The 26857-nt window shown below is 52.2% G+C and overlaps 1 protein-coding gene across 2 annotated transcripts in view; it reads right to left on the bottom strand.

Annotated features, from left to right (window-relative positions):
- The window catches only part of QSOX1 (quiescin sulfhydryl oxidase 1), a 41604-nt gene extending 24316 nt beyond the window's left edge, over positions 1-17288 (bottom strand). For both annotated transcript variants that reach the window (XM_070768530.1, XM_070768531.1), the window contains exons 1-2: positions 16883-17288; positions 7394-7494 (exon numbers count right to left, since the gene is read on the bottom strand). In XM_070768530.1, the coding sequence (XP_070624631.1) occupies positions 7394-7494; positions 16883-17273 (492 nt within the window). In that variant the 5' untranslated portion in view covers positions 17274-17288. The remainder of the gene's footprint in view (positions 1-7393; positions 7495-16882) is intronic.
- Between the last annotated feature and the right edge of the window lie 9569 nt (positions 17289-26857).

The raw sequence follows: 26857 nt of genomic DNA, 5'->3' as shown, positions 1-26857 counted from the left end.
CCTGAGGAAACAAGCCTTGTAACACATGGGCCGGGCTAACTCTCTCCCCATTCGCATGACGCCCAGGGCCAGCCTGTCACCCCCTTGGGAGAGAGGACACAGGAGGGCACCTCAGAACCCGGGCTCCCGTCTCAGAGAGCAGCCAGAACCCCGGCCTGGGCTCAGGAGGAATGGAGTTGGGTCGTCCTGACAGGTGGCTACTTAACTGCCTGAGGGAGAGCCTGCGGGCTAGGGAGAGGTCTCTTCCTGAGGTCCCTAACCTCAGGGCTACCTGTAGCCATCTTGGGCCCCTGTCTCCAACAGCAGGGCCGTTCGGTTATCCAAGCTGGTGCCTGAGTGCAGGCCCTCGGGTCTACCAGGCCTGGGTTCAAGGCCTGGTTCTACTACGCTCTTGCTGTGTGACCCTGGGCAATCTGTCCACCTCTCTGAACCTTCTCATCTTTAAGATGAGGATGACACTTGTCGACCTTGGAGAACTGTGACAATTCAATGACAACTCAAGTGCTTAGCATGGTACCTGGTACAGACAGCAAGAAATCAACACGTGTTAACATCATCATCCCCTTTCTTTGTTCCTTTTAAATACTAGGAAACACCGATCAGCTGGACCTGTCTGTTCTAGCTATTTGTAGGTAGAAAACTAAAATGTGGAGGCCACCTGCCCGCCTCTCCCCCGTGAACAGCAAAGATGTGGAGAAGTCACGCACCTCTCGCCACCTGAAATCTGCTCCTGCTGACCTCACCTGGACCCTGGACCTGAACCCTGTTTTATCCTCTCTCTACTTAGAGCATTAATATAAACTTCTATTCTGGGTGAAAACCATTCACTGGCACATACCACTTGTATTCCCAATAGTGTTCTTTGTAGATACTGAATATACTTTGAATTAAGAAAACTATATGCCATCCTTATACTTGTAAAAACGAGCACACTTTTCCAGGCTTATGACATGAGATCAAGTAGAGAGGGCATGTTATAGGCTGATTTTGTTTCTCAGAAACAAAATAAAAGACACACCTACTGGGGGTTTGGTTTGCTCACAAATAATATCCCAGAGGTTGGCCTCTACAGCTGCAGTTACGCAGAGTGATGTGGTCCTTGTACAGACAGGACAGATTTCAACTTGCTTCCATAGCTGTAAAAACATGACTGACACCATGACGCCTTAAGCCATGTGGCTTTTCCGTGGCAATAGTTGCTACTGTCCATTACTGAAGAGTAGTGTGGTGACTCTTCTTCTTCAACCATCAGGTCTCCAAGATCTGAGCAGGGGCCTTATGAAAAGGGGGTTGGCATGACCTCCATCAAACGTGAGCCCCCCAGACCCAAGCTGAGCCTTCTGAAGGCCGTAGCCATGGGCAGTGGGAAGTCAGACAGGGGCCTGAGTTAGGGGCTTGCGGGAACTCCAAGAGCTCCCCTCACACAGCCGCCCCTTCTGTCCCAGCCACCTTCCAGAACAATGTCACCGCCGGAGTGCTATTTCCCGCACCTCACACTCTAGAGGAACTTTTTCCTATCGATCATTCTCTTTCACTTTTTACTTAGTCTACAAGCTCCTTCACTAAGCCTACAAATAGACTCAGATCTATTTTTTAAAAAAGTTAAAAAAAAGAGAAGGGACAGGAAGGGATGAAGGATGGGAATGGAGGCTTCTCCAGTTGTGGCATGTCCCATTTTTTTGCACCGCCAAATTTCTCAGAACAGTGTACTCTGCCTTCCCAAGAAGCCAGCCGTGGCTCAGGCCCCCTCGACTCAGCTGTGAGGGCTCCAGGAAAGTTAGGCTGACCTCTTTGGCCGTCCAGTGACCTTCCAGCCCTTCCTACTCTCTCCGCGGTATCTGTCGCCACCGCTGCCTGCTTCTCCTCCCCTCAGCCAGGGCTTTTTGGGCCACGTCTTCCCGACACTCTCCTTCTCCACCTCATGTCATCACCCTCCCTTGGTTTGCCTGACACCACCCAGGCCTTTGTGGTCATCTTCACAGCCTTCCCTTTGCCCTCGTCTCAGCCTCGTCCTGGGCTCCTCCCCTGTGCCCATGGCCCCTGTCATCTCCTGCCCCAGTTCTCCTCCCGCCATGCATCAGACCGTGGCACTCTGCTGTTTAAAAAGCGCAGGGAGCCACTGTCACCAACGAGGGGCTCAGTCTCTGCTTTTGAATGAACGAGTGAATAAACGGGTGAATGGACAGACAAACCCATTATTTGTCTCCCTGGCTGATGTCATCTACTTTGTCCCAACGCTTTGTGACCTGAACCCTGCCTCAGAGCCTCAGTTGTCTTAACTTCTCTTTCTTCCAGATGTTGGCACCCCTCCCTCAATACACACACACTCTTGGAGACTGAGTCAGCCCTCCCCCAACCTGTTTCTACGCCCAGCTCCTCCCTGCCACCCAGCCCAGGACCTCTCTCTCCCCCAAGCCCTGTGTTCTGTGAACCTGACCTTTGTGACACTTCTGCAGTTCTCGAGACCAGATGCCTTGTCTGAAGTAGGGCCTACCCCCTACTTCTGGGACCACTACAACTGTCTCTACCTGTGCCCCGACTCATGCCCTAGAATCAGTAATACACTCCATCTGTTCACTCTCCAGCCATCACCTCACCGCCATTTTGCAAGGATTTCTAAAGGACAGTTCTGGTCTGATCACGTCACTCCTCCTAAAAAGCCCTTCCATCACGCCCTACTGCCAAGGAATAAAGTGTGAACTCGCAGCATCCGAGGCCTTCCAGGATCTGCCCCCACCCACACTTACCTCCCACTGGCCCCCTATTTCTTACACTTCAGCTATTTTGAACTTGAACCTGATCTTTCCATGCATCCACCTCCCAACTGGGAGGGCAGGACGACAGCTTCTTCACCTCTGCAAGCCCCACAGTGCCTGGCACAGTGTCAAGGACATGGAAACCCTCAAAAGACATTTGTTCAGTTGAATAGAGAACCTCTGCCCTTTGATCAGCTTGGAAGCTCATGTAAAAATCACATTAAAATCGAGTCAGGGCACATTTTTGTCCTCTTATTAATATGCATCCTTATTAAGTCAGCTGTTGGAGGCATGTGCTGTACCCAAGGGAAACTACCACCTTCCTTGGAAACAGGCCATTAAGATGCCAGCAGTGAGTTTTCTTTCCTCCAGGAGCAGTCAGCCCAGTCTCTTTCCTCTCAACACTTTGCCCAGGAGTTTCTGCCTTCCCCAACCATGGGGATCTCCCCAAAGGCGGGTGACCGGATGGCCTTGGGCAGGTCTTTGCCAACCTATCCAGGAACAGCTGCCTTCCCAGGGGGCAAATAAGGCTAAGCAGGAAGTACATTTGCCAGTGGCAACCATTAGTGGCACTGAGTCCAAGCCTTTGAAACAAGTTTTAAGGAAAATGACCTCCAAATATCTTACAGTAAGCCTGTAAGATATGCACAAGCTTAACGGTTCCTACCCTGTGGACTGTCCATGGAGAAGATGCCTAGAAGAGCATGAGTGACTGCTGAAAGCAAGCCCATCTCCTTCTCTGGAGAGGCTAGAGACATCTTTCTGATCCCTGTGCCCCAGCTCCCTGACATGTCACCATCTAACGAGAGACACAAAATAATAGCCCAGACTGCAACCCCTACTCCCAGCCTTGAATTCCAGGACGGGCCATCCCTGGGCTCCCTCCTCCCGGGGCCCTGCCTCAGCCCCCACAGGAGCCTCTGCTCCAGCCAGATCAGCCTTCTCAGCTCACTACATGGCTCTGCCCACAGCCTCTGCCCTCACATCCTCCCTGCCCATGCTCCTCCTCCCTCCCAGCCAAACCTGATCTGTCCTTCACATCCTGCGGAAGTCCCCCTCCTCTGGGTGCTCCTCCTCCCACACGAAGGGCTCTTTGACGTGGGAGGGAGAGTTCAGTGAGCCCAAACTCTCCCTGAGTTCACCACAGACACGTCACTCCCTGCCTGGCAACTAGCTGGGCACTCCAGTGCCCTGTGGACAGCACTCTCCTGTCTGGCCAGCCTTGCTTATCTTTCTGGCTGTGGCTTACAGGCCTGGCTTCTCTGCAATGGTGAGCACGGGGCTGTATCCACAGAAAACACTCACTCCACAGCTGCTGACAGATGGACTGCCTCAAATGCAGCATCACAGAGGGGCTACCATGAGCCCATGGGCAACCGGAAAGAAGACCACTAAGATTCATGGAACTCTGGTGAACACCGCAGTGCCTTGGCAGTCTCACATGTAAGACCTCATTTCACACGTGGCAACGATCTATTAGGGAAATATTATCATCCCATTTTTCAGAGGAGGAAACTGAGGCCGGTGGCTAGGGCATTGTTAAGCAACTTTTCGAGTCACAGTAAGAGGGGAGCCAAGATTTGAACTTGTGTCGATTATCTCCTCAGAATCTTGCAAAGGGAAGACTTCTGTCTGCTCCCACGCAAGGCTGCTGCTTCCTGTAATCTTGATCCCAGCCAGGCCCTCGGCTGCACTGTTCCATTATCCACTGAGGGGCGCTCCTGTGACTCATGGCAAAGCCTCCCTGACCCCAGATTCTAGCCTCTAGGTCCCCAAGCACAAGCCAGAACCTGCTTCCAGCTATCCTCTCCCTCCCTCACCTCTGTTCTCTTCCAGCTGGGCACAAGCTCCCATCTGATTGGGCCCTGATGCAGCTGGCCCGCCCTGCAGGGCCAGCTGTTTGCTAAACAGGATGGGCTGGTGGAAGCTGTTTGCTCAGGGTGACAAGGGGCAGGAAGCAGAGGAAAGGGACAATGACACATGTCACTGGGGGTGGCCAGACTCCTGTGTGGGCCTGTCCCCTTTACACCAGCAACACTCTCTCTTCGGCCTATTCATCATCTTAGAGCTTTCAGCCTTCGTGGGTTGGGGCGAGGACGGGCCCCAGTCCCCAGGGGACCAGGGCTGTCTCTCTGGCCGGCTGGCAGCCAGGGCCACCTCTGGGCTCTGCACTGCGTTCCAGGGAGTCCAACCACGCTGCTCACAGGCACACTGGGCTCTCAGGAGGCCAGAATTTCTGGAGATTTGGAATCTGAGTAGTGCTTCCCAAACACCAGAAGCAATCTAGCAGTAAGCTGTAAAATCAACTTAGTGAATCACAGCCAGTTTTTTTTTTTTTTAATAAATAGAACAGAAAATATCAATGTGTACTGCACTTACTAAGAACATTGTTTTATGAAACGACTGCTTTTAGGGACAACGGATCCAAATCGACTTCTGGATCTCCTTGTAAATATCGCTGGCCACAGTACCAAGATCTGAAAGCCACTGCTTGGGGCCTTAGAGCTGAGATGCACCAGTAGCTAGAACTACACGCACCCTGGCCCAGAGCCCTGAGGCCAGGGCACAGAGTGCCTCTCCCTGCCAGGGCTGAGCGGCGGGCTGCCTGGGAGAGGCTGAGAGGTCACCACTCTGGTCTCTGGAGTTCTGAAGAAATAGACAGGTGACTCCCAGCCCAGCCCCGCCTGGCCCGGCCTGGTGCTGCCCGTGTGGAGGCAGGAGAGGTCAGGGAGCCCCGCTCAGGGGCCCTCCCAGCGCCCCTCCCACAGCCAGCTGGGCGGCTGGGGAGATGAATCACTTGAGGCACCCGGGCTGCGTGTTCTGCGTGACTCGGGTAGGCGCCGAGAAGCTCTGGATCTCCTGGTGTGGCTGGGCCGCCTCCTTCACACCCACTGAGCCCCAGCCTCTCCCAGACACAGAATGTCCCAGGTGCCAGGCCCCACGGAACCCCCCAAGAAGGTCCCGACCTGGCCATAGGCCCATCACCAACCCTCTTCCCAGGGGTTGGGCAGTAGCTGGACCCCTGAGCAGAACCCTCAGTGGGACCAAAACTCTGGCCTGTGAACAGGGACTCCTGCCATCACCCTGACTCTTTTCCTCAGCTTCCCACAAGGGGTTGCTCACCCTGACTCATCAGAAAGAACAGAAGGCTCCATGCTGCCCCTGGAGAATAATTTTGAATATTTCAAGTTACATATCTTGGGGCTGGGGATAGGGGAGTGGCCCCATCATGGGAGTCTTTAATGTAAAAGAGATGGTTAATAGAAAATGTCTCTGCTGCCTCCTCTAAATGATAACAGCAGCAGCTGCTGCCTCAGGACACCTCCCAGGCCAGCGGAATGGGGGCTTAGGGCCCTCACCCTAAGTGGTAAACAGGAGTGTGGGAGGGAGCTCTCTTGGGCCACAGAACCCTGAACCCAGCAGGAGGTCACTGGCCATGAGAACAGGACCATCTCATGGACTCAGAGCTGGAAATGGCTGGAGGAGAATGTGGACTCAGAACTGGACGTGGCTGGAGGAGCCCAGGGTCTTACTCTCCAGAGGAATTCACCAGGTGTCCTCAGGCTCAGATATGGTTCAAAGTTCCACCTGGCAATTGAAGCCCCTCAACTCAGAGATCTCTTGTTCTGGGGACAATGCTTGGCTTTTCAGTCTTCAAAGGCATTTCCTGCTTAATCCTAGTGGAAGCAGAGGAAACTGCTTTTCTAGATACCATTCTCGGGGGCAGGGGGGAGCAGGCTAATTATCTATGGCTGGAGAGAGAGATGCGGATGTGGATTCTTTAATTTGGAGGAGAACTAATTGGATTACAGCCGGACCTGAGCCCTGAGGAGGGCACACAGCCTTGCTGCTCTGGGCTTCCCAGGGCCTCTGACGTGAGAGCCTTGGAAGGCGTCCAGATGCTAACTAAGTGGCTGATGCCCTGCGGGGGGCAGGCAAGGTCTCATCAGAGCACTCATGCTGCCTGCAGCCAGAGCCGGGTGACGGGCCGTCATGTGTCGACTCCTGTGATGGGTATCCCTGCAGCCTGAGGCACGGGGCTAAGCCTCTCCAGACAGGTCACTTCTGAGACACTCAGGTTCAAGGCACTGGCCTGAGGAAGATGAGGCCTGCCAGTGTCTCTCGGGTCCTTTTTGGGGAGACCATGAGGTCCCCTGAGTCTGATCCTGCCCCCAGGTATGTCAGAGCCTAAACCCTGGTTTTACATGGTTGAGATCAGCCCTCTAAGGCTGGGAGGTCGGGGGGTGGGGGCGGGGGAAGGAGTTGATTGGAAAGAGGCTCCCAGGAGCTGGGAGCTCTCATCAACCTAGGGGATGATCACTTTTCACAGCCAAAATCTGTGGGTCCCAACACGACAACACACAGCCAGCCCCTTTTTATAAAGGGGAGAAGGTCACACACCACGTGAGCCTCTTCCTTTTCTGCCTCCCAGTTCACATGCCTTTCTGCCTCTAGAGAAGATGTCTCATCAAAGCACAGGACTCCAGGGGCTGGGATCTAATCAGGTCAGGCCCAGAAGCCTGGGAGGACCCCCACGGAGCTCAGCCGGGCAGATGCCAGGGAAGCACGGGGCAGCCGGCAAAGTGCTCCAACGACACTCCCCCCTAGGCCCGCATTGCCCTCTCCCGGTCACACACCCTCACGGTCGGGAAGCCAGGGATGTTGAAGTCTCTGCAAACTGCGCTGTTGGTCTCCTCAGCACAGTCCAGAGCAGCGAGATTCAGCGCCGGCCTCCAATCTGAAATGACAAAAAAAAAACCAAAACCCTGGGGTAAGTACACGCCATCCCCACCAATGCCCACAGTGCCTGTCCCAGAAGCTCTAAGGAGAAAGGTCGCCCCTTCTTCAAAAAAGGGCCTCTGAGATAGCTGGGTTATTCTGCATTTAGCCTGTGCTTAGGGCACAGTTACCCAGCACCAGCAGCCTACTCAGGACAGCAATCTGTGTTTCTCCATTATTCGGGGGTGGAGGAGGGACACATGGGCTGAAGGGAGGTGTGAGACCAGCCTGGCCCTCCTGGGGAAAAGCCTTTGGGAAGTTGCCTCAACTGCTGCTGGCCTCTAGAGAGGGTCAGCTCCAGAAGGGTGAAGAGCATGCCTCAGGAGTTCTGAATTCCCCAGTGGACCCTCGGTGAAGGCTTCTGTGGCCAAAGGTGCTGGCTGTCAGCCCCATTTGGGTGGGTGGGACACAGGGCGGTGAGGCCCGGCTGCCCAACCAGAGATGAAGGCACAGGTCTAGAGGAGGCGGGCGAAGACACCTGGGACCTAGAGCCGCTGGGAAAGAAGCCCTGAGGCCAGGTCTGGAAGGAGTCGAGCAGCACCCCAGGCCAGTTGCTTGGGCACCCTGCTCCTTCGTCAGGCCCCAGGCCATGAGTCTCCCTCTGCTGGAACTTACTGGCAGAGAGAACAATGGCACCGATCTGGGCCGCAGCCCAGGACCTACGAAACAGAAAACAAACTCATCAACCAGGCAGGCCTCGCGAGCTCCAGCTCCAGGTCAGGTGCCCCGGGAGTACCCACCAAAGTGCCACGTTATGGTGAGGCTGCTCCTGCCAGGCGGGAAGACAGGCACATGAAGCTGCACAGACCGTGAGGTGGCAATGGAAGGGTGGTACCATGCTGAGTGGCACAGGGCCCTGGAGGAATGTGGCCACAGGGGAGACCAGCCCTGAGGACCATGCAGGGGCCTGGCAGGAAAGGTGGGAGTCGAGTGGAGCCTCAACAGTCATCGAGCTGCCAGGGAACCAGGGAACGGGGTGGGCAGGTGAGGAGCAGGTGGACTGTGAGGGCATGTACACAGACCAGGCGGGCTGCAGAGGCGCTGCTGGGAGGCAGGCAGGGGCCAGCATGGGCGTGCAGGCAGGGGGTCTGGGCTGACTCCCACAGCACCCTGCAGCATGGGCATTTCTGGGCATGTAAGGGAAGGAGCAAGCCTGCCCGGGGATTCGGGGAGCCCACATCTTCCCCACAGGGCCCTTCACCTCCCATCTGGAGCACAGGATGGGGTGCGGTGGAGGGTGACACAGGCAGCCCACCCAGAACCCACTAATGACAGGAGACTAACTGCCAAATAACATCCCCAAGACCCAGGACCTCTGACCTCGCCCCAGAACTGTCCCTTACAACATCTGAAAAACCATCGGATCTCCCAAGAACTGTTTATGCCCAGAGGAGCAGGGTCACCCCCACTTCCATGACAGAAGAGCCAGGATACCACTGCATACCCTGAGCCAGCCCTCAAAGGAAAGGCTCTGAAGGTTCAGAGCAGCCAAGCTGGTCCTTCTAGAGGTGACACAAGGGAGGGGGTCTGGGACTGTGAGGCAGGCCAGAGGCAATGCCCACTTCCTCCCCACCCCCCTCCCCCTCTGCTTTCTGGCTGGCAGTCTCCTCTTGGCACTGAATCCTGGTGGGAGAGAGACGTGAGGATGGGGGAGTAGGGCATGAATGGAAGTGTTCTGCAGAGACAGGTGAGCCCCAGCCTGTGATGCCATTTCCCCAACGTTCCCCCATCTCATCGAACCCCATTTAGGGAGCTCCTGGCTCCCCTGGCACAGAAAGACAGCCTTTTGACCTACAAACGCCTGCCAGCCCGAATGGCCTGTGTCCTTTGGTCTGACATCTAGCTGCAGGGTGGCCTGCACAAATGGGGCTGTTGGTCACTGGTCAGGGTCTGCTCCGTGCTAGGCTCGGGACAGGAGCCCTCCTGCCTTCCCTGCCACTCTGCTCTCCCCATCCCCACCCCCACTGTGGGCACCACGTGGGAGGGACAGAGTCAGGCAGTCCAGCCACGCGGAACCGCTAATCCCAAGCATCGTCCGTGTCCTGTCCACCCTCCCTCGCAAGTCTCCTCCCGCCCACTCCCTAGTCTAGTCTCCTTTTCCTGCTCCTGGGTTCTTTATCTCTAACCTCACCTCTAACCACCCTCCCAGTGAGCTAGTGCAGGGTTTCTTGTCCAGATGAAATGTCTCATTTCCCTCCTGGCCAAAGTTCTACTATGCTCTATCACCGGCTTAGCTGGCCTCCAGTGATCTTTCCTATCTGCAGATCTATGTCACTCTCTATTCAATATTCTTTGGTGGCTCCCATTGCCTCTAGAAGAAAACCTATAGGCATAAGGCCTTTTTTGGTCTGGTCCCTCCCCACCCAGCATCCCCTTACCACTTCCCCAGATCATACCCCAGGAACTCTGAGGGTTTTCTTCTTTCTTAAAAGCACAATGCTCACCAAGGCTACTCCACGGCCACCTATACCCTTCTAACAAACTTCCAGTTGTCAGGTACAACTCAACTGGAACAGGATTTTCCCTTAGAAAGAGTCACCTTCCAAGCCCAAGGCTCAGGACCCTGTGTTCGTTTCCACCACACAATTCCAAGCCTGTCCATCCCACAGCCTGTCCATCCTTGAACCCTCCTTGCCAAGCTTCCGCATTATCCTGAACTCAATAGGTTCTCAGCGACTATTAACTGAATTACACAACTGACCCCTGTCCAAGGGCTGCTTCAAAGAATCCACCTGCCAAGGCAGGACCCAAGTTTGATCCCTGGGTGGGGAAGATCCCCTGGAGGAGGGCATAGCAACCCACTCCAGTATTCTTGCCTGGAGAATCCCATGGACAGAGGAGCCTGGCAGGCTACAGTCCGTGGGGTTGAAAAGAGTCAGACATGACTGAGCAACGTAGCACGCAAGGGCCACTCCAGGGCTGGAACATCTCCCAGCCACATTCTATCCTCAGGTTCAGGTAAGGAGTGAGGTTAATGCCCGTCACCTGCAGGAGAAGCAAACTGCTCAGGGACGGGATGGTGCCCTGGATCACAGACAGAGCACCCCAGAGCTCCTTTCTCTGGCGCCTCTCCTATCCAAGGGAGGCCCAGCAAAGTGTGAGAAGTACAAGTCACCCCACAGGGTCATCTAGCACATTCCAGGTTTGGCTTCTTCAGCTCTGTGTCTAGGGCTCTGGTCATTTAATTTGGGGAGACCCCCAGGAAAGATCCAGCTGTTCTCAAGAGAGTCAACAAGTCAATTAGATCTAAGGGCGGAAGAGAGACAATTTTGAGTCCTTCCAACAGTGAGGGCCCCTGGCCAGGGGTCTCACAGGGCCACTTGGCAGGGTGACCGAGGACAGCAGGCCTCAGCTGCTCCTCTCCTCTCAGAGACTACAGGCCGCTCTCCCTCAGGCCAAGTTGTTGCTTGCTGCTCGCTGGGGAATGAGGCTCTCAAGGGACTGGCAGCAGGGTGGCAGGGGGTGGGATTAGGACTCAAACTTGCTGCTCACTGGGGAATGAGGCTCTCAAGGGACTGGCAGGGGATGGCGGGGAAGGGGGGCTGGTTAGGACTCAAAGCTAGTGTTCCATGAGCACCCATGGCACACTCCAGATTCTCTCACCCCACCACCACCCCGGGCACCATTTCCCCTTGGTCGCCAAATGAGGACAGGGACCAAGAGGTCTCCAAGGGGCCCAAGGCCTACCAGACCCAAAAACCCACTTTCGTCCCTCTACCTCACCAGGGTCAAGACACTCCCTTTGTATTTTTGCCATTTGCTCTGATCACAAAGGGCTTCCCTGGTGGTTCAGCAGGTAAAGAATCTGCCTGCAATGCGGGAGACCTGAGTTCGATCCCTGGGTTGGGAAGAGCCCCTGGAGAAGGGAAAGGCTACCCATTCCAGTATTCTGGCCTAGAGAATTCCATGGACTGTATAGTCCATAGGTTCGCAGAGTCAGACACGACTGAGCGAATTTCACTTCACTTCTGATCACAACCTTCTCCATGAGAGAGAGAATGGTTAAAACGGTTTCCTCTTCTAGCTACACACCATTCTCTGCAACACACAAGGGTTGGTCAATATCACAGACTCAGCCCTTACTCAGATGATGATATCAGGCATGTTAGGTTATTGCATGCCTTATTTATGTAGTTTAATGTGCACAACTCCGCTATGAAAAAGTAAGAAGGTATTTAGCTCTAGACCTGCTTTCTTAGACTGTAAAATAGAGATCAGATAACTGTGCCCAAGGTACATAACTAATCAGTGGTGAATATGGGATGAAAACCCAGGATTTGAGCCTCTCTGTTGGTCTCGAGAGGGCCCAGGACACAACAGAAAGTTGCTCTGTTCAGCCAGGAAGCTCAGAGGGGATGGGATGGGGAGGGTGTTAGTAATGGGGAAGGCTGAGGTGGGGGGGGGGGGGGCGTGGTGGTGGTGCCTGGGAGTTCTCAGCTCCTGGCTCCTGGAAGTCTGCGACTCTTCTCTTTACGCCTTGATTCCCTCTACCTCCAGGAAATGGAAACCCAGTGCCTCTTCTTACCAGCCCCAGCCCGAGGGGGAGAGGGAGGCTGGGGCCAGTCAGGTGCTGGGAAAGTCCAGGCTGAGGAATGTTTCTCAGGAATATCAATGTCAATACCTTAATGAGCCATAATGACCTACACAGATCTGGTTTGACACTAGTCACCGCAGGTCTGACGATTCATCATTCTAGTAACAGCACCAGGAATAAAGACGGCCTTATCTGGGTGCCCCGCTGGTAAAGCTAAGCCACATTTAAGGGAAGCTGCCCTGCTGTCAAAAAGGAACACAGCTGGGTGGAGGAGGCTTTCTAAGGTGTTGGGTGACTTAATACCACAACCTGCAGGCCTAACACCGAATAATCAGCAGACTCAGCCCAGCCCTCCTCTCTATTCAATTACTGCCCTGGCAAAGTAATCTCTCCACTGCCCAGAGTGTAAGTGAGCAAATGGAGGGGCTGAGAGGGGAGGTTAGGGTAGGCAGGGGACAGCTGTAGACCTTGGGGTGGTGGGAGAGGGAGACCTTGGGGTGAGGGGGGGTGCACCCCTTCCGGAGTCACGGGCAGCGTCCCCGCCCCCACTCACAAGACCGGGAAGGGGCACTGGACCCAAGGCCTGCTCACGGCTGTCACTGGCCGAAGCACCACGAGCACCTCACGTCTCCTCTCTGGGTCTGTTTCCTCACAGGTCAAAGAGGGCCGAGATGAAGGTCTCTCAAGTCCTTTCCAGCTCTGATACCCACTCCTGCCAAGGGGAATGGCTGAGACCTCGGAGGGTGATGCAGCCTGGGCTTCTATTCAGGCAGAGGCCAGGCCTGCCCCAGCCACAGGGGCCAGTCAGGTGGAGAGGTCAGAACGCGATCCCACCTGAGTCTCTAGGGAGTCCTTCCGACTCAGGGAGCCGGAGCCCGGCCTAGGCTGTTCCCACTACGTCCCCTCCCCCTTGATGCCAGCTTCTGGGCCATGAGACCATGACATGGCCAAAATGCCTTCCCTGTGCCTCACGCTGGCTGACACCCTGGGTCTGAGTCAAGGGGAGCCACGGCAGCAGCAGAAGCCCTGCTCCCCACGGCCTCATGGGGATCCCGTGAGGCTCATGTCCCCAGTCTGCACGGGTGTTCAGTGAGCGGCTGCCCTGGGCCAGGCTCTACACCAGTAGCGCAAGGGTACCAGCAGGATGCGAGGGCCACACCTGGGAGAGAAAGGGAGGGACCGACACCGCTCGCTGTCACTCAGCACCCACGTCTCACACGTCTCATCTCCTCGCTCTTCACCTGCGTTACCCTTCCTCCATCTCCCGCCTCACCACCTGGCCTGGCTCTAAAAAGTCAGGAGGAGCTGGGTGCAAGAACCTCCTCCAGTGCAGACACAGAGAACAGACTTACAGACCCGGGGCTGGGGAGGGGTGGGCGGGGAGGAGGAGAGGCTGGGACTAATGGAGAGAACAGCATGGAAACACATACACGGCCATATGGAAAACAGATAGCCAGTGGGAATTTGCTGTATGACTCAGGAAACTCAAACTGGGGCTCTGTGACAACACAGAGGGGTGGGATGAAGTGGGAAGTGGGAGGGAGAGACTCCAGAGGGAGGGGACGTATATGGATACCTATGACTGATTCATGCTGATGTACGGCAGAAACCAACACAATATTGTAAAGCAATTATCCTTCAATTAAAAATAAATACATAAAAAAAAGAGAGAACCTCCTCCAGCATCTGTGTAATCTTGGGAAAGTTACTTAACTGTTTTGTTTTAAACAGGACTATCTGTTGCTCAGATGTCTTCTCACAAAGATTGTCTAAAGGCCTGTAATGGCCAATAAAGGCCCTTAGCACAGTGCCTGGCAGAAGGCAAGTGTGTAATAAATAACTATTTAGATAAAGGCCTCTGTGACTTTGCCCTTCCCTGAATTCCCACAACAAGAAATGGCTAAGCCATGCTCCTTTGACCCTTTTCAAATATAGCTTCTTAGGGGTGCCAATTTCCCTGCTGGGTGATTTACCCAATAGTAATGTAAACAGTGCTTTGTACACAGAAGTCACTCAACAAATATTTGCTGATTGATTAGCCGGTAAAGAAGCCTGAAGGTCTAAAAGGAACACAATTTTCCCAAATGTATGGTGAGGTAACAAGAGCTGCTCTGGAGTAGAAAGGGATGATCTGGGTCCTTAGAAACAGGTGCTTTGCCCCAGGGTAACAACTGCCCCAGAGAACCTAGCCCACAGGTTACTGAAGAAATGAGCCCTGGCCAGTCAGATTGAATGCCTGAGGCCAACTCGGCAGGATTGCACAATTTTCTCCCCCACTTCCACCCCGCCCATAACCTTCCACAGTCTCACTGCTCCTACCCAACACATTCATACCAAAGGCAGAGGGCAGGGGCCACAGGCCCCTGGGCCTGTGGTGGTGGGAGAGCAGCCCTCTGCTGGTCCACAACCAAACTTTCTCAAGGAACCTCAGAACACAGAGGTGTTGAAGGGCCTCACCAGGAAACACTTCCTTGGACTGGAGTGGAGGCATTCTTTATCACGGCAACACAACACCAGATTCGACAAGTCAGTTCCCCCAACCTGATCCTGCTTAGGGAGCTGACACCTCCATGGCTCATGAGAGACTCCAGGTTTTCACCTAAACCTCCTACCTCTCATGGACTGCGGTTCATCTCCACAGACACCATTTTCCTTTCTAAGGGTAAGTTTTGACTTGCTTTTTTTAGGGAAAGACTCTTACTTCCTACAGTGGGGAGAAGACCCTCATCTAGGAGCAGGCAGGGTCAGTGTCTGGATGTACAATTCACTGGAAATCTCTAGGTTGCAAGAGAATGAACTCATGAGTCAGCTGGAAGGTAATCTTTCTGTCCATCACTCTCAAGACCTAAGAATCTTCTAGATGGAGTCCATCTGTAGCCACTAAGGACCTCTTATGGCCTCAAAGTAGAAACTGACCTAGGACTTTTTATGATGTTCAGGACCACAGTGTCCCCTGAACACCTAACACTGCTTAGGTGTTCAGATTCCACGTTCAACATTCTACCTGCCTCCTGCTTTGACCAGATGTGTAGATATCACTGAAATAGCATGAAGAACTGCTGAGAAAAGGCACATTTAGGTGACAGAACTGTAGAGGCCTGCAGACAAGTGTCTATATGTAATTTGGAGGGAAACTGGTTTATTGGTTTTGTTTTAAAATAACTTTCCAAGACCATATGGCTAGACCATATGATACATCTTTCCATCTGGCCACTTCAGCAACCACTGTGCAAGCTGCTCCAGGGAAGAAGGGGCCTGAGTTTGAAAACCAACATACAAATTTACAAATGTAACATCTACAACATCTACAAATGTAACAACATCTCTGTGTGTTGGTCACTCAGTCATGTCCAACTCTGTGTGACCATAGCCCACCAGGCTCCTCTGTCCATGGGATTCTCCAGGCAAGAATACTGCCCTCCTCCTGGGGATCTTCCTGACACAGGATCGAACTCGTGTCTCTTATGTCTTCAGCATACACAGGTGGGCTCTAGTGCCACCAAATGCACTACTCTACCGCAAACAGTTAAGTTTATCAAAAAAAATACCAACAGCACAGCAGGGGAACAACAGCTCCAGTTGTTTTCTCTCCAGGAAGAGGCCTATTCCCTAAAGACAACTGCAGTCTTCATTCAGTGACCACTGAAGGCCAGGAGCCCTGCTAGGGCCCTAGCACCATAAGCAGGAAATAGCTCCACTCAGAGCAGCATATCAGAAATACAGCACTACCACATACCAGCCCCGCCCAAATACCCACCACCCGGGCTAGACAGATGGATGACCCCACAGGGACCCTGACTTGCAGAAAGGAAACTGAGATACTGTACATCGAGTACTTACTCAGGAAGCTGACATTTATTGTAGTAAGCACTAGATAAATATAAATTACTATGGTTGCCATATTTATTCAGCTCCAAAACTTAAGTTTTTAAAAACATTAACATTTCTGTAATGGAGGATGCCTTTAAATCCCTATCCATCTATTAGTGATCATCTTATCCCTCTACCTCTCAGGCTGATAGTAAAAGAATGGCAATTGACGGTCTCTTTAGAATGAAGAAAACATGGTATTAGCGGCCAGGCCAATGAATGGTAAAATGGAGTAAGGGCCAAAGACACACCAAGAGGCTGCCCTCAATCAGGCCTCTGGGCTCCTTAGGTTAAAGCAGAAGGAAGGGGAGACAGAGGAGGGCCCAGAAACTAAAGCCGGAGGCAGCAGGTCAGGAGAGGCCTGGAAACAGGAAACAGGGAAACTCTGCCTCAAAGATAAAGCTGAGAAAGGAGTCTACGTACCAGCTGGGTCTGCTAGCCAAGGGGTGGGGCAAGGAAGGAGGGAGTGGGGATAAGAGGGCAGTCGAATGAGTACTGATCCCATCGCAGCTGGGGAACTCGGTAGGAGGGGTGCTGCTGCCACAAGGCTGAACTACAGGAAGCCGTGTAAGGTGTCAGCGAGGAGGAACAAAGGCGACCACGTCGCAGGCATGGGGGCCGTAAGCCGGCAGAAGACTGACATGGAAAGCAGGGCAGGTCTGCGGACCCAGACCGCGGGAAGAGGGAGAGAAATTCGGGACATCGGCCAAGGGGAAAAAGAAAGCGAAGGGCGGGAGCTAAAGATGGAGCTGAGAGCTGGGAAACTGGGCGCGGGGGTGGGGAGGGGGGTGGGAGGGGCAGAAAGAAAGATGGGCGGAGGTGATGGGCAGGGGGAAGCGGGCAATGCCGAAGGGGGCTCCGCAAGGCAGGTGGCGGGGATCCGCCCGGATGGGACGAGGAGAGCGAGCCTCCCCCCACCCAACCCCGGCACCCAGTTTCTCACCTTTAACGTCGTTGGCCAGTGCCTTCCACGTCGGGGCAAAGGCGATGCAGTGGCCGCACCAGGAGGCGAAGAACTCCACCGCCCAGGCGCTGCTGGAGCCCAGCACCGTGCTGCGCACCGTGTCCGCCCGCAGCAGCGTCAGTGGGTCGGAGGACGAGTAGAGCGCAGAGCGCGGGGCCGCGCCAGCGCCGCGCACCGCCAGCAGCAGCGACAGCAGCATCAGCAGCCGCGACGGCGGCGGTCCGGAGCCGCGGCCGCACCACCCCATCCTCGGCCGCCGCGCCGAGGCCACCGCTGCGCACAAGTTTTCGGAAGACTTGGAGCTCAGCGGCTCCGCCGCGGCACCTCCTGCCTCTGTCGGGAGGTGGAGCCCGCAGACCCCGCCCGCCATGGTCCGGCCCCGCCCCTGGCCCCGCCCTCTGGCCCCGCCCGCCGGCCAGAGAGCCGACGAAGGCAGAAGCCCGGCGCTGGTCTCCCCGCCCGGCTGCGAGCGCCTCTCTTCGCCGTTCGCCTAGACCTCAGAGCTGCTCGGGTTCTCGCCTCCGCCTCTTAGAAAAGGCGGAGAGCGCAGCCCAGGCCCTCGAGCCCCGCCCGCCAAATGATAGGTGTGGAACATCCGCTGGGGCAGAGTCCCGGGCGACAGAGTCTCTCTGGGCGACCCGGGGAAGTTGTTTGGCTTCTCATGGGCCCCGTATCCAACGGAAAAGGAATCCGTTGGAATGGATTGGACCGATGGACGTTGTTCCCAGAAAGTGCTGGGGATCCCACCAAGCGACGAGAAGTTGTGACTTAGAAGCATGTGGGAGAGAGGGAGGGGTGGAAAGACAGTCTCTTGAGTGTGTAACCACAATGACCCCACGGGGATCAGATGTGTCCACACCGCCTGAGGCCTGTGACCATCCAAGGAAAACATATTTGAGGGCTTCCTGATAATGAATTAGAAGCCCCCTCCCATCATAGACTGGACTGGATTGGCATGGCCCATTGGGTGGCGTCAGAGTTTGCTCAGCGCGCAGTTCTGGCCACCTGGCTCCCAGCAGCCCAGGTCCCCCACATCTAACCCTCCAGTCTGCTCACGGATCTCCATATTGACTTACATATCCCTCTCAGGAGTAACCCAATAACTAATCTTGTGTGCGTGTGTATTAAGGTGTTAATTATTAATTTTCCCTGCTCTACCTTTCATAGCTCCAATGCTGGGTTATCTTCAGGGGAGCAGGTGTTCCTCAGAGTGTTGTCACAACTGATCTTTTTCGTCTGTGCCTCCTGGGTTAGCCCACCTTGCTTGTAAGTCTTCTGAGACTAGATTTGTTATTCATTCAACATTTATCTAGTAGTTTCTTTGTGCGAGGCGCTGCTGTAGGTACTAAGGCTAAGGCAGTACATAAAATCAAGACTCTACAGTCATGGAACCTACATAGACAAGGATAGAGACATAAATGTAGATCCTGTGTTGACAAAGGTTCTGAAGAAATGTACGATGAAGTAAGAATAAAGTGACAGAGGAAGTGGTATTTTATTTGACAGAGGAAGTGGTATTTTATTTTAGATAGGGAGGTCAGGGATAGACCCATCCCTGATATTTACAGGGCCAGGGCAAACAGTGCAAATGGAGATAAACATATCATGTGTGTGTGCTCAGTCATTAGGTCACATCCGACTCTTTGCGACCCCCATGGACTGCAGCCCTCCAGGCTCCTCTGTCCATGGGATTTCCCAGGCAAGAATACTAGAGTGGGTAGCCATTTCCTTCTCCAGGTGATCTTCCCGACCCAGGGATCAAACTCATGTCTCCTACATTGGCAGGCGAATTGTTTACCACTGAGCACCTGGGAAGCCCCACACGTATATCTACCTAATTTAAAATTATAAGCCAGTCTAAACTTAGGTAGAAATCCTGTCCTTTCATCTTGACAAGTACACAGTCACAAAAATCTGGAAGGCCAAACTTAAGTTTAGGATTCTCAGACTCCCCCTAAGATGTGCACTGGAATGGGGCTTCTTGGGTGGTAACTGGTCCCTGGCCCTCAAACTTCCTCCCGTTCTTTGCACCCCAGCTCTGTCCCACTCTTCATGGGACTTTGTGCCTGCACCTATAACATCCCTGTCTGCATATCTGAGCTCCAGCCATACCTTTAGCAAATAGCCCATCCTTGGTTCCTCAAGAGAATAGACCTTGAGGAAAAGGCTGATGTAGTCTCTGGAAGTTGGCCTGGTACTCTTGGAATGGGAGTTCTAGGGTCTCGGGTACTCCCTGTATGATCTAAGAAGAGGTGAGGCACAGGAGCTTTGGGTGGGCACATCCCCTTGACCCATGGGCTTCTAACTCTGTGGAAAGGGGCATGGCTGGAAGAGGACTGGAGAGCTCAGAAGACAAGGTAGGGGGTTCCTCTTGCCCCCAGTCTGAAGGCAGTTCTAATGAGGTAATATTTGATCCAAAGACCCAAATGGAGAATGGGAGGGAAACTTGTGTCAATGTGGAAGAGTGTTCCAGGCAGATATCTGGAGGCTGGGGCTTTTGCTCCCTTCATCCATTCATATTCTCTGTGCCAAAGTCTTGAACTGCACAGATAGTCCCCTGGCAACCTGGGATTCCCAGGGATGGATGCACTCCAGTGGTGAGATCAGGTGCCGATAAAAGTCAAGTGCCTTCACTCTGTTGTTAAACAGTGTTGTAGTTATCTTCCCTAGGGAATTAAGGGGACAATGTTGGCTGAACGTGAAGAGTACCTGGGAAGGACAGCCCATGTAAGTACACAAAGACTTGTTTGTTCACATATCTATTTCAGATCATATCAGAAATAGAAAAGAATACAAATGATAAGAATGGAATAAGGTTTCTTGGCAATTTCTTCTTTGAAGAAATTAGCATTGAGACTTACAAAATCTGGAACATCAGTGTCTCACAACAGTCATACGGGGGTTCTCAACTTTAAGCCTCAGAAGTCTGTTTAAACAGAATCTTAAAAGGAGTCTCAGATCAAAGCAAGCTGAAAGGTATGACCTACAGCAGTATCCACTTTCTGTGGTCCATGGGGGCTTCTTGGGAACCCTAGGGATCCCCTTGACCACCATGTGAAAACCACTGGTCTAGAATTGAAAACAGAAAACATAATTTTACAACTTCCTGGCTTGCTCTTCCAGGAGCTTCCTGGGATGAAAAAGTGCCAGAGAAGGAAATCTACTTGGGGATAGGGCATGGAGGGGGGACGACGTGCCAAGGAAAGGATTGAAAGTGGGGGCATTTGGGAATTCCTAGCTGGTTCCCTGTTCCCCTTCCTGCATACACGTGGTAGGAAAGTGAGGCAAGATAAATCAGATGGGAGAATAAAAGTAACGGCTAATAGTTTGCACCTGCTCTGCTGAGCACTTACAGACGCTACTCATTTAACCCTCACCCCATCCTTATGAGGTTGAGAATATTATTATATTATCTAATTTTTACCAATGAGAAGACTAAGGTCAAAGGAGCCCTGTTGACTTTCCCACTTGTGAATCATTCGTGTGTTATGTGTGAATAAAAGGGAATTTGGGAGTCTTTCCACTAAAAACAAGATAGAGGGTAAGAGGAATGCAGCTTCTACACCAATACAGATGGTGATGGTGAGCAACAGAATAGTGTTTGGTAAAACGTGTCATCCAGTGGCAGAGCACTAGATGACTTTCTACTTACTCACTAGCACTGAGGATCAGAGAGAGTGTGAGCCGCTGGAAGGCAAGGGCTGAGCAGCAGGGAAGGAATCGTGGCTTTGTCCCTTCAGAACTTGCCTCTTGGTCTTCAAGGTGAACCTCTCCATGCCTGGGCTCAGTTGGAATACCCGTTGTGAAAATTGGAAGAGAGGTCGTGAGAGTCCATTATCAGTTAGATATGGCAGGAAAGAAAAGGCACCTTCAGAAGGATGGCTGAGGGGATTGCTAATGGATGGACTGGTTCAGAGGTGTGTGTGGGTGGAAGGACCTGACAAGACGTGTAAGGTCCCTAGCAACTAATGACAGAAGTCCTTCTTGCACTCCTCCAAAGGAGGAAATTATGGGAGGGAACTCTGCGAGGAAGACTGGTGGAAGCTGAGTCCAGGAAGAGAGGCCTCCCAATAGGAGCCGTGACCACAAAATGCTGCCACTGCCAGGGACACAGAGCCAGGAGGAAAGCAGGGAGGCACCAGGGAAATCTCACTTCCGTCTCTTTCTCCCCCGGTCCTCTGCTGTCTTGCCATCACCTCCCATTGGCCAAACTCAATCAAAACCGGAAGTGAGGATGTCCTGATTATAGTCCATAAAAGTGGGCTTCTGAGACAAAAGGCTGGTTAGAGGAAGGTAGAGGAGGCAGAATACTGTACCTAAACTTGGGCACTTCGAGGCCTTAGAAATGAGAGTGGGAAACACAGAAATCCCTGCCCGTCCTTCTGTGAGTCTCCTGGGTGGGCGCAGGGAACTGGGGGTCTAGCCACCCACTGGAGAGAGCCAGCATGCAAGGGCTTAGGCAATCCCTTCCCAGCTCCTTATTCTTTCCTGCTCACACTTAGCCCAATGGTCTTATTCTTGATCTGTCTGAGGAGACTGAGGTCCAGAAAGGTGAAGGCGCTTGCGCAAGGTCTCACAGCAAAGTAATGGTAGAGTTCATTTTCATCAGGCTTTCCAACATAGCTATTGAAATATTAAGATGAGGACCTCTGTGAAAAGGATAAATGGGGCAGAGCCCCATATTCAGGTAGAGCTTCCCTGGTCCCCAGGTCATTTGGCAATTCAAAGGGAATAGGTACCTCCCCCACAACAACATACTATTCTAACCCCTCTGCTTTCTCCCTCTTTCCATCCTCATTCCACAAGGACAAGCAGATTATTTCAAGTGAAGATATAAGGCTGTAGTCTCCAGGGCTTTCTGTTAGAGCTCTCTGGCCAATATCAAGAGGCAAGCCTTTTAGGAACCTGCAAGTCATCAAATGAGGCCTGAAGTCAAAAGCATCAGGGCCACAAGGCTGAGTCGCTGGGGTGGAGTTGTCCAGTCTTCCCCTCAGGAGACTTCTGGGGACCTTGCCAACCTTGTGATACTGTGGGATTGGTTTGGGAGAATGTTAGGCTCCTAGAATAGATGTCTGTGCACTTACTGAGCGCTTCCTATGGGTTGAGCACTGTTAAGTAGAGGGGCTTGGGGTGGGAGTATGGGGGGCTGTCAGTAATACCCCTGTGTCCCGTCTCAAGCAAGGAACAAGCACAGAGAGCAAATGGAGACGCAAACGCCTCCACTTTCTCACAGATGAAATTGACTGGAGAATGTGGCTTAGATGCACTTTCACGAAGCGTTCCTAATTAAACGTGACTCCAGCTCTTGACGGGCTGAGCCTGTCCGGTAAGCTGGCTGAATGGAGGAAAAGACTTCGGTGGGCACCTGCTGGCACACAGGCTGCCAGGTGCCAGAGGAGGAGATTCCGGAGAGACTGAGCCATACGGTGGAGTTCCTTTCCCAAAACTTACCAGTTAGGTCACCATCCTTCCTCTCAGTGAGGCAAGCAAGGACCAGAAAGAAGATGGCCATGTCCTCCTGCAGCTTGTTCTGTTTCAGGGACGAAGTGAACAGAAATTCCACTTATTAACCCTGAATGTTTTACATGTTTTATCTCACTTAATCCTCCGTACTATCCTATAATATTGTGATCTCCATGTTACAGACATAGTCTCTGAGACATAGAAAGCTAAATAACTTGCCCAAGGTCACACAGCTCTACAAGGACAGAGTTGGAGTTCAACACCAGATTTCTGCATGGATTAATCAATTTGTCTTGGTACATTAAATTTTTTTTAACTTTTTAAACAATGCCCTCTATGTGGAGTCAGACTCATAGCCAGGAAGCAAAGGATCCAGGCTGAATTGCTAAAACCTTTTGCCACATCTTCAGAGTTACAATAAAGCCATTTCAAGACAGCTCATGCAGTAATATAGATCTGCAAGTCTTGAAGTAAGCTTGCGGAAGACTTCTGTAATGTTGTCTGTTTTATACATTTACTACCTCATATTATTTGTTTGTTGGCTGTCAGCCCTCAGAATTTTAGTCAAGCCTTTGAAAATTCAGCCTGTCTTAGAGGAGATGAGATAAATATTTAATCCAGAATCATGAGCTGGAGCCAGTTTGGTGGGGGTTGCTACAGAGGAAACAAGAAAACTTCAAAGGGATGTCAAAACTCAGAGGAACAGGATCTGAACCTCTTGGTCAGTTGAAGGGACTGCCTGAGATTCTGGGATTTGTCTGAATAAATGAGCACCTTAGGAGGACTTGGTTATACTCAAGAAAATCCTAAACTGAATCAGCTGAAGCAGGGAAGGTGACTCAGTTCAGTTCAGATGCTCAGTCATGTCTGACTCTCTGCAACCCCATGGACTGCAGCATGCCAGGCTTTCTTTTCCATCACCAACTCCCGGAGCTTACTCAAACTCATGTCCATTGAGTCAGTGATGCCATCCAACCATCTGATCCTCTGTTGTCCCCTTCTCCTCCCGCCTTCAATCTTTCCCAGCATCAGGGGCTTTTCCAATGACTCAGTTCTTTGCATCAGGTGGCCAAAGTATTGGAGCTTCAGCTTCAGCATCAGTCCTTCCAATGAATATTCGGGACTGATTTCCTTTAGGATTGAATACTGGAGTGGGTTTCCCAAACCGAATCAGCTGAAGCAGGGAAGGGGACTCAGTCGCCTCAAAGAACTAAATCAAGGGTAGGACAAAGCCATGCCTAGACTCTGAGACACCATGACACCATCTTGCTCTGCATTTCTGGTCTCTGTACATTGGCATTATTTTCTCAGCTGGGCTGCTTCTGAGAGTCCAGAATTCTGGTTGTATGCTTTCAACTTTGAGATCAGAAGGGGGGGAAAAAAAAGCAATAGAACTTCTCTCCTGATCCTAGTTTGAAAAATACTGGAGAAAACTCTGGTTAGGCTTGGATTGTTTGTTTATCCCCAGATCAGTCACTGTGACCAGAGAGGTCACATCACTATTGGGGTGAGCACTGTAACTGGCAACCCCAACCATAAGTACATGTTTGGAGTAAGAAAGGATCGGTTTTCCAAAGAAAAAGGAATACTGTTATCAGGGGAAGAGGGTAAATGAGGCGGCACAGACTAAAGCAGGTTGTGACCAGAGCCTGGAGGCAGAGGCGGACAAATCCAGTGGGAGAAAGTGAAAGAGCCTAGGACAGTATCCAGGACAGCAGGGCTCAACTAATTCTCTCTTTCTTTCTTTGTTTTTTAAAGTAGAAGCAAAGGGACTCCTCTGATGGTCTGGAGGTTAAGAATCCGCCTTGCAATGCAGGGGACACCGGTTTGATCCCTGGTCAGGGAACCAAGATTCCACATGCCCTGGAGCAAGTAAGCCTGCATGCCACAACTAAGACCCAACGCAGCCAAATAAGTATTTTTTAAAATAGTAGCTAAGTCTGGGTACTCCAGGAGGTCACAAGACCTATGTAGCTGTGTCATGAATGCATCAGAAATTTTCAGATATCCAGATAAATTTGACTTAAGCCATTTAGCTGCAAAAAGAGGGAGAGCACATGCAGAGAAGAAAGGCTATCTTGCAGGAGTTTGCCTAGTCCACAGCAGGCACTGTTAGTGCTTTCTGCATGAATCACCCAGATGAAATACCGAGTGTGTTAATGTTCCCAGGTGACCACGTCAGTGTCCAGATGTGTGTGGATAAGAATGTTGTTCTTATTTTACGATGGCCTTGCTTATCAGCAGATACCCTGAAGGACTTCACAAGGCCCCACCTCTCCTTCCTTATGGACCCACTTGCCCTGTGCTGCGGTCCACAGTTCAGCCACACCCCGTCCAGCCCTGGTTTTCACTCCCTGCCCAGCCCCTTGAGAGGATGCTTCTGTTGGACAGATGGACTTTCTAGGTGCCCAGACACCACTGTCGCATCTCCCGGGGTGCCATGCTCTGCAGTTTGGTGGTCGGCTGCCTCATTTGCAGCTGGGGACTGTACCCTCTAGTCCAGAAGGGGAGTTTGAATGTAGTGTCTGCTTCTGTACTTTCATAAAAATATAAAATGCCCTGTCCACCACTTGATGAGCCTGAAATTTCCTAGTTGACCTTCATGGTCTCCTCTTCTTAACTTTGCCTTATCAAAAATAAAAGTTCGCTAACCTCCTGTTCTTTCTGGAAACATTGTTTGTGTTATTAATCTTGTCTTGAAAGTAATCACACTTGTGATTTACCCATTCACTAACTGTGGGGTGTGTCTTTGCATATCCTGGTTGATGCTCAGATATTGGTCAGAAAAGATAATCTTTTATCCTTGTGGCAGCTATGAATCATTTTTAAAGGGTACCCCAACATTTTCTGGGGCTTCCCTGATAGCTCAGTTGGTAAAGAATCCGCCTACCAATGCGGAAGACATGGAGATGCAGGTACAATCCCTGCATCAGGAAGATCCCCTGGAGTAGGAAACGGCAACCCACTCCAGTATAACTGCCTGGAAAATTCCACGGACAGAGATGCCTGGTAGGCTATAGTCCATGGGATCACAAAAAGTCAGACATGACCTAGCGACTGAACAACAACAAAAGCCCTTCTCCAGACAACCTACACAACATGTTCTAATCCAACAGACAGCTTTTGCAGGGAACCTGAGTTGGAAAACTTATTGCCACTCTGGGGTCCCTCTGGGAAGCAGACATTCAGCAAGGGGCAAGGCAGGACCTGCCAGGTGACAGCCGCAAACAATACAGCTGCAGATAATACGGCTGGAGGAGCACCCCAAGGAGAGGAAACCCCGATACAGATTTCCCCTCCCTTTGAGGCCTGAGTTTCTCAGCCCTCCTGGAAACAGGTGGAGGTGGAAGGGACTGCTCAGCTACGAAAGGGAGTGATCTCAGCACACAGAGGCTATGGCTAGATGAGCACCCTCCCAGACACTCCTCTCCAGCCTTCAGGGATCCCCCTGCCATGGCCAGGAATCATAAGATAGACTCCACCCATGACGAAAGAGCACATTTCACACCCAAACAGGACCGGACAGTCCACGAAGCACTTTGCCACATGCTGTCTCCTTTGATGCAAGTAGGCGTCGTCAAGCCTGATGACGACAGTAACGCAGAACCGAACCGAAGCTCAGGCAGGCTAAGAAAGTTGCTCCAAGGGTGTGTGTCTAGTAAGAAACATACTGCAGAGCCCAACCTTGACCCGACAGACCACCCACAGTCCCAGCACCCGGGGGAGAAGAAAGAGAAAGCTAAGGCCACTTCCTTCCTTCCTTTCATAATCAGATGACTTCCTCTAGTCTAAGACAAGCCATTTGCTATCATTTTGTCTTTCCTCAAACCTCCAGCACGTCTCTCTCCCCATACCCTCCTGTGAGCATTTCAGGCATTTGGATGACAGAACAAGCCCTTGGACGGGAGCTCCTCCTCCATCCACCAAACTGCAAACCCCTTACACTTGTGCTCATCTGCTTAGTCTCCCTTCCAGCTCCTTCCTCTCATCACCTCCACCCCCTCCGCTTGTGGCTCTGTAATTTTGCTCCCGATCCTCTCCTCCTGCTCCCACACACCTAACTCTTTCTTGGTACTAAATTGATTCCTTCAGCAAACAAACATGCTCTCTATCTACTCCTAAAACTGAGAAAACAAGGGCCTTCCCTGGTGGTCCAGTGGTTAAGAATCCGTACTTCCACTGCAAGGAGCAGGGATTTGATTTCTGGTAAGGGAAGTAAGATCCCACATGCTGTGCAGGGCAGCCAGAAAAAAAGAAAGAAAGAAAAGAAAAGAAAAAAGAAAACCGACAAAACTCCTAGGTGAACGTACATCTTCCCCCCAGGTACGGTACCATTTCCTTCCTTCTCTTCACAACCAAACTTAACAACAGGGTTGTCTGTATTCACCGCTTCCACTTCCTCACCCCGCCCTTTCCTCCTCAACCCATCCTGGCCTGGTTTCTGACACTGCCCATCAAGATTAACCACAAGCTCCTGGTTAATCAGGAGCA

The sequence above is a fragment of the Bos indicus genome, chromosome 16 (genome assembly GCF_029378745.1).
Source record: "Bos indicus isolate NIAB-ARS_2022 breed Sahiwal x Tharparkar chromosome 16, NIAB-ARS_B.indTharparkar_mat_pri_1.0, whole genome shotgun sequence".
NCBI lineage: Eukaryota > Metazoa > Chordata > Mammalia > Artiodactyla > Bovidae > Bos > Bos indicus.
Note: the sequence above shows the minus strand (reverse complement) of the source record. Positions and strands in the feature narration are given on the sequence as shown.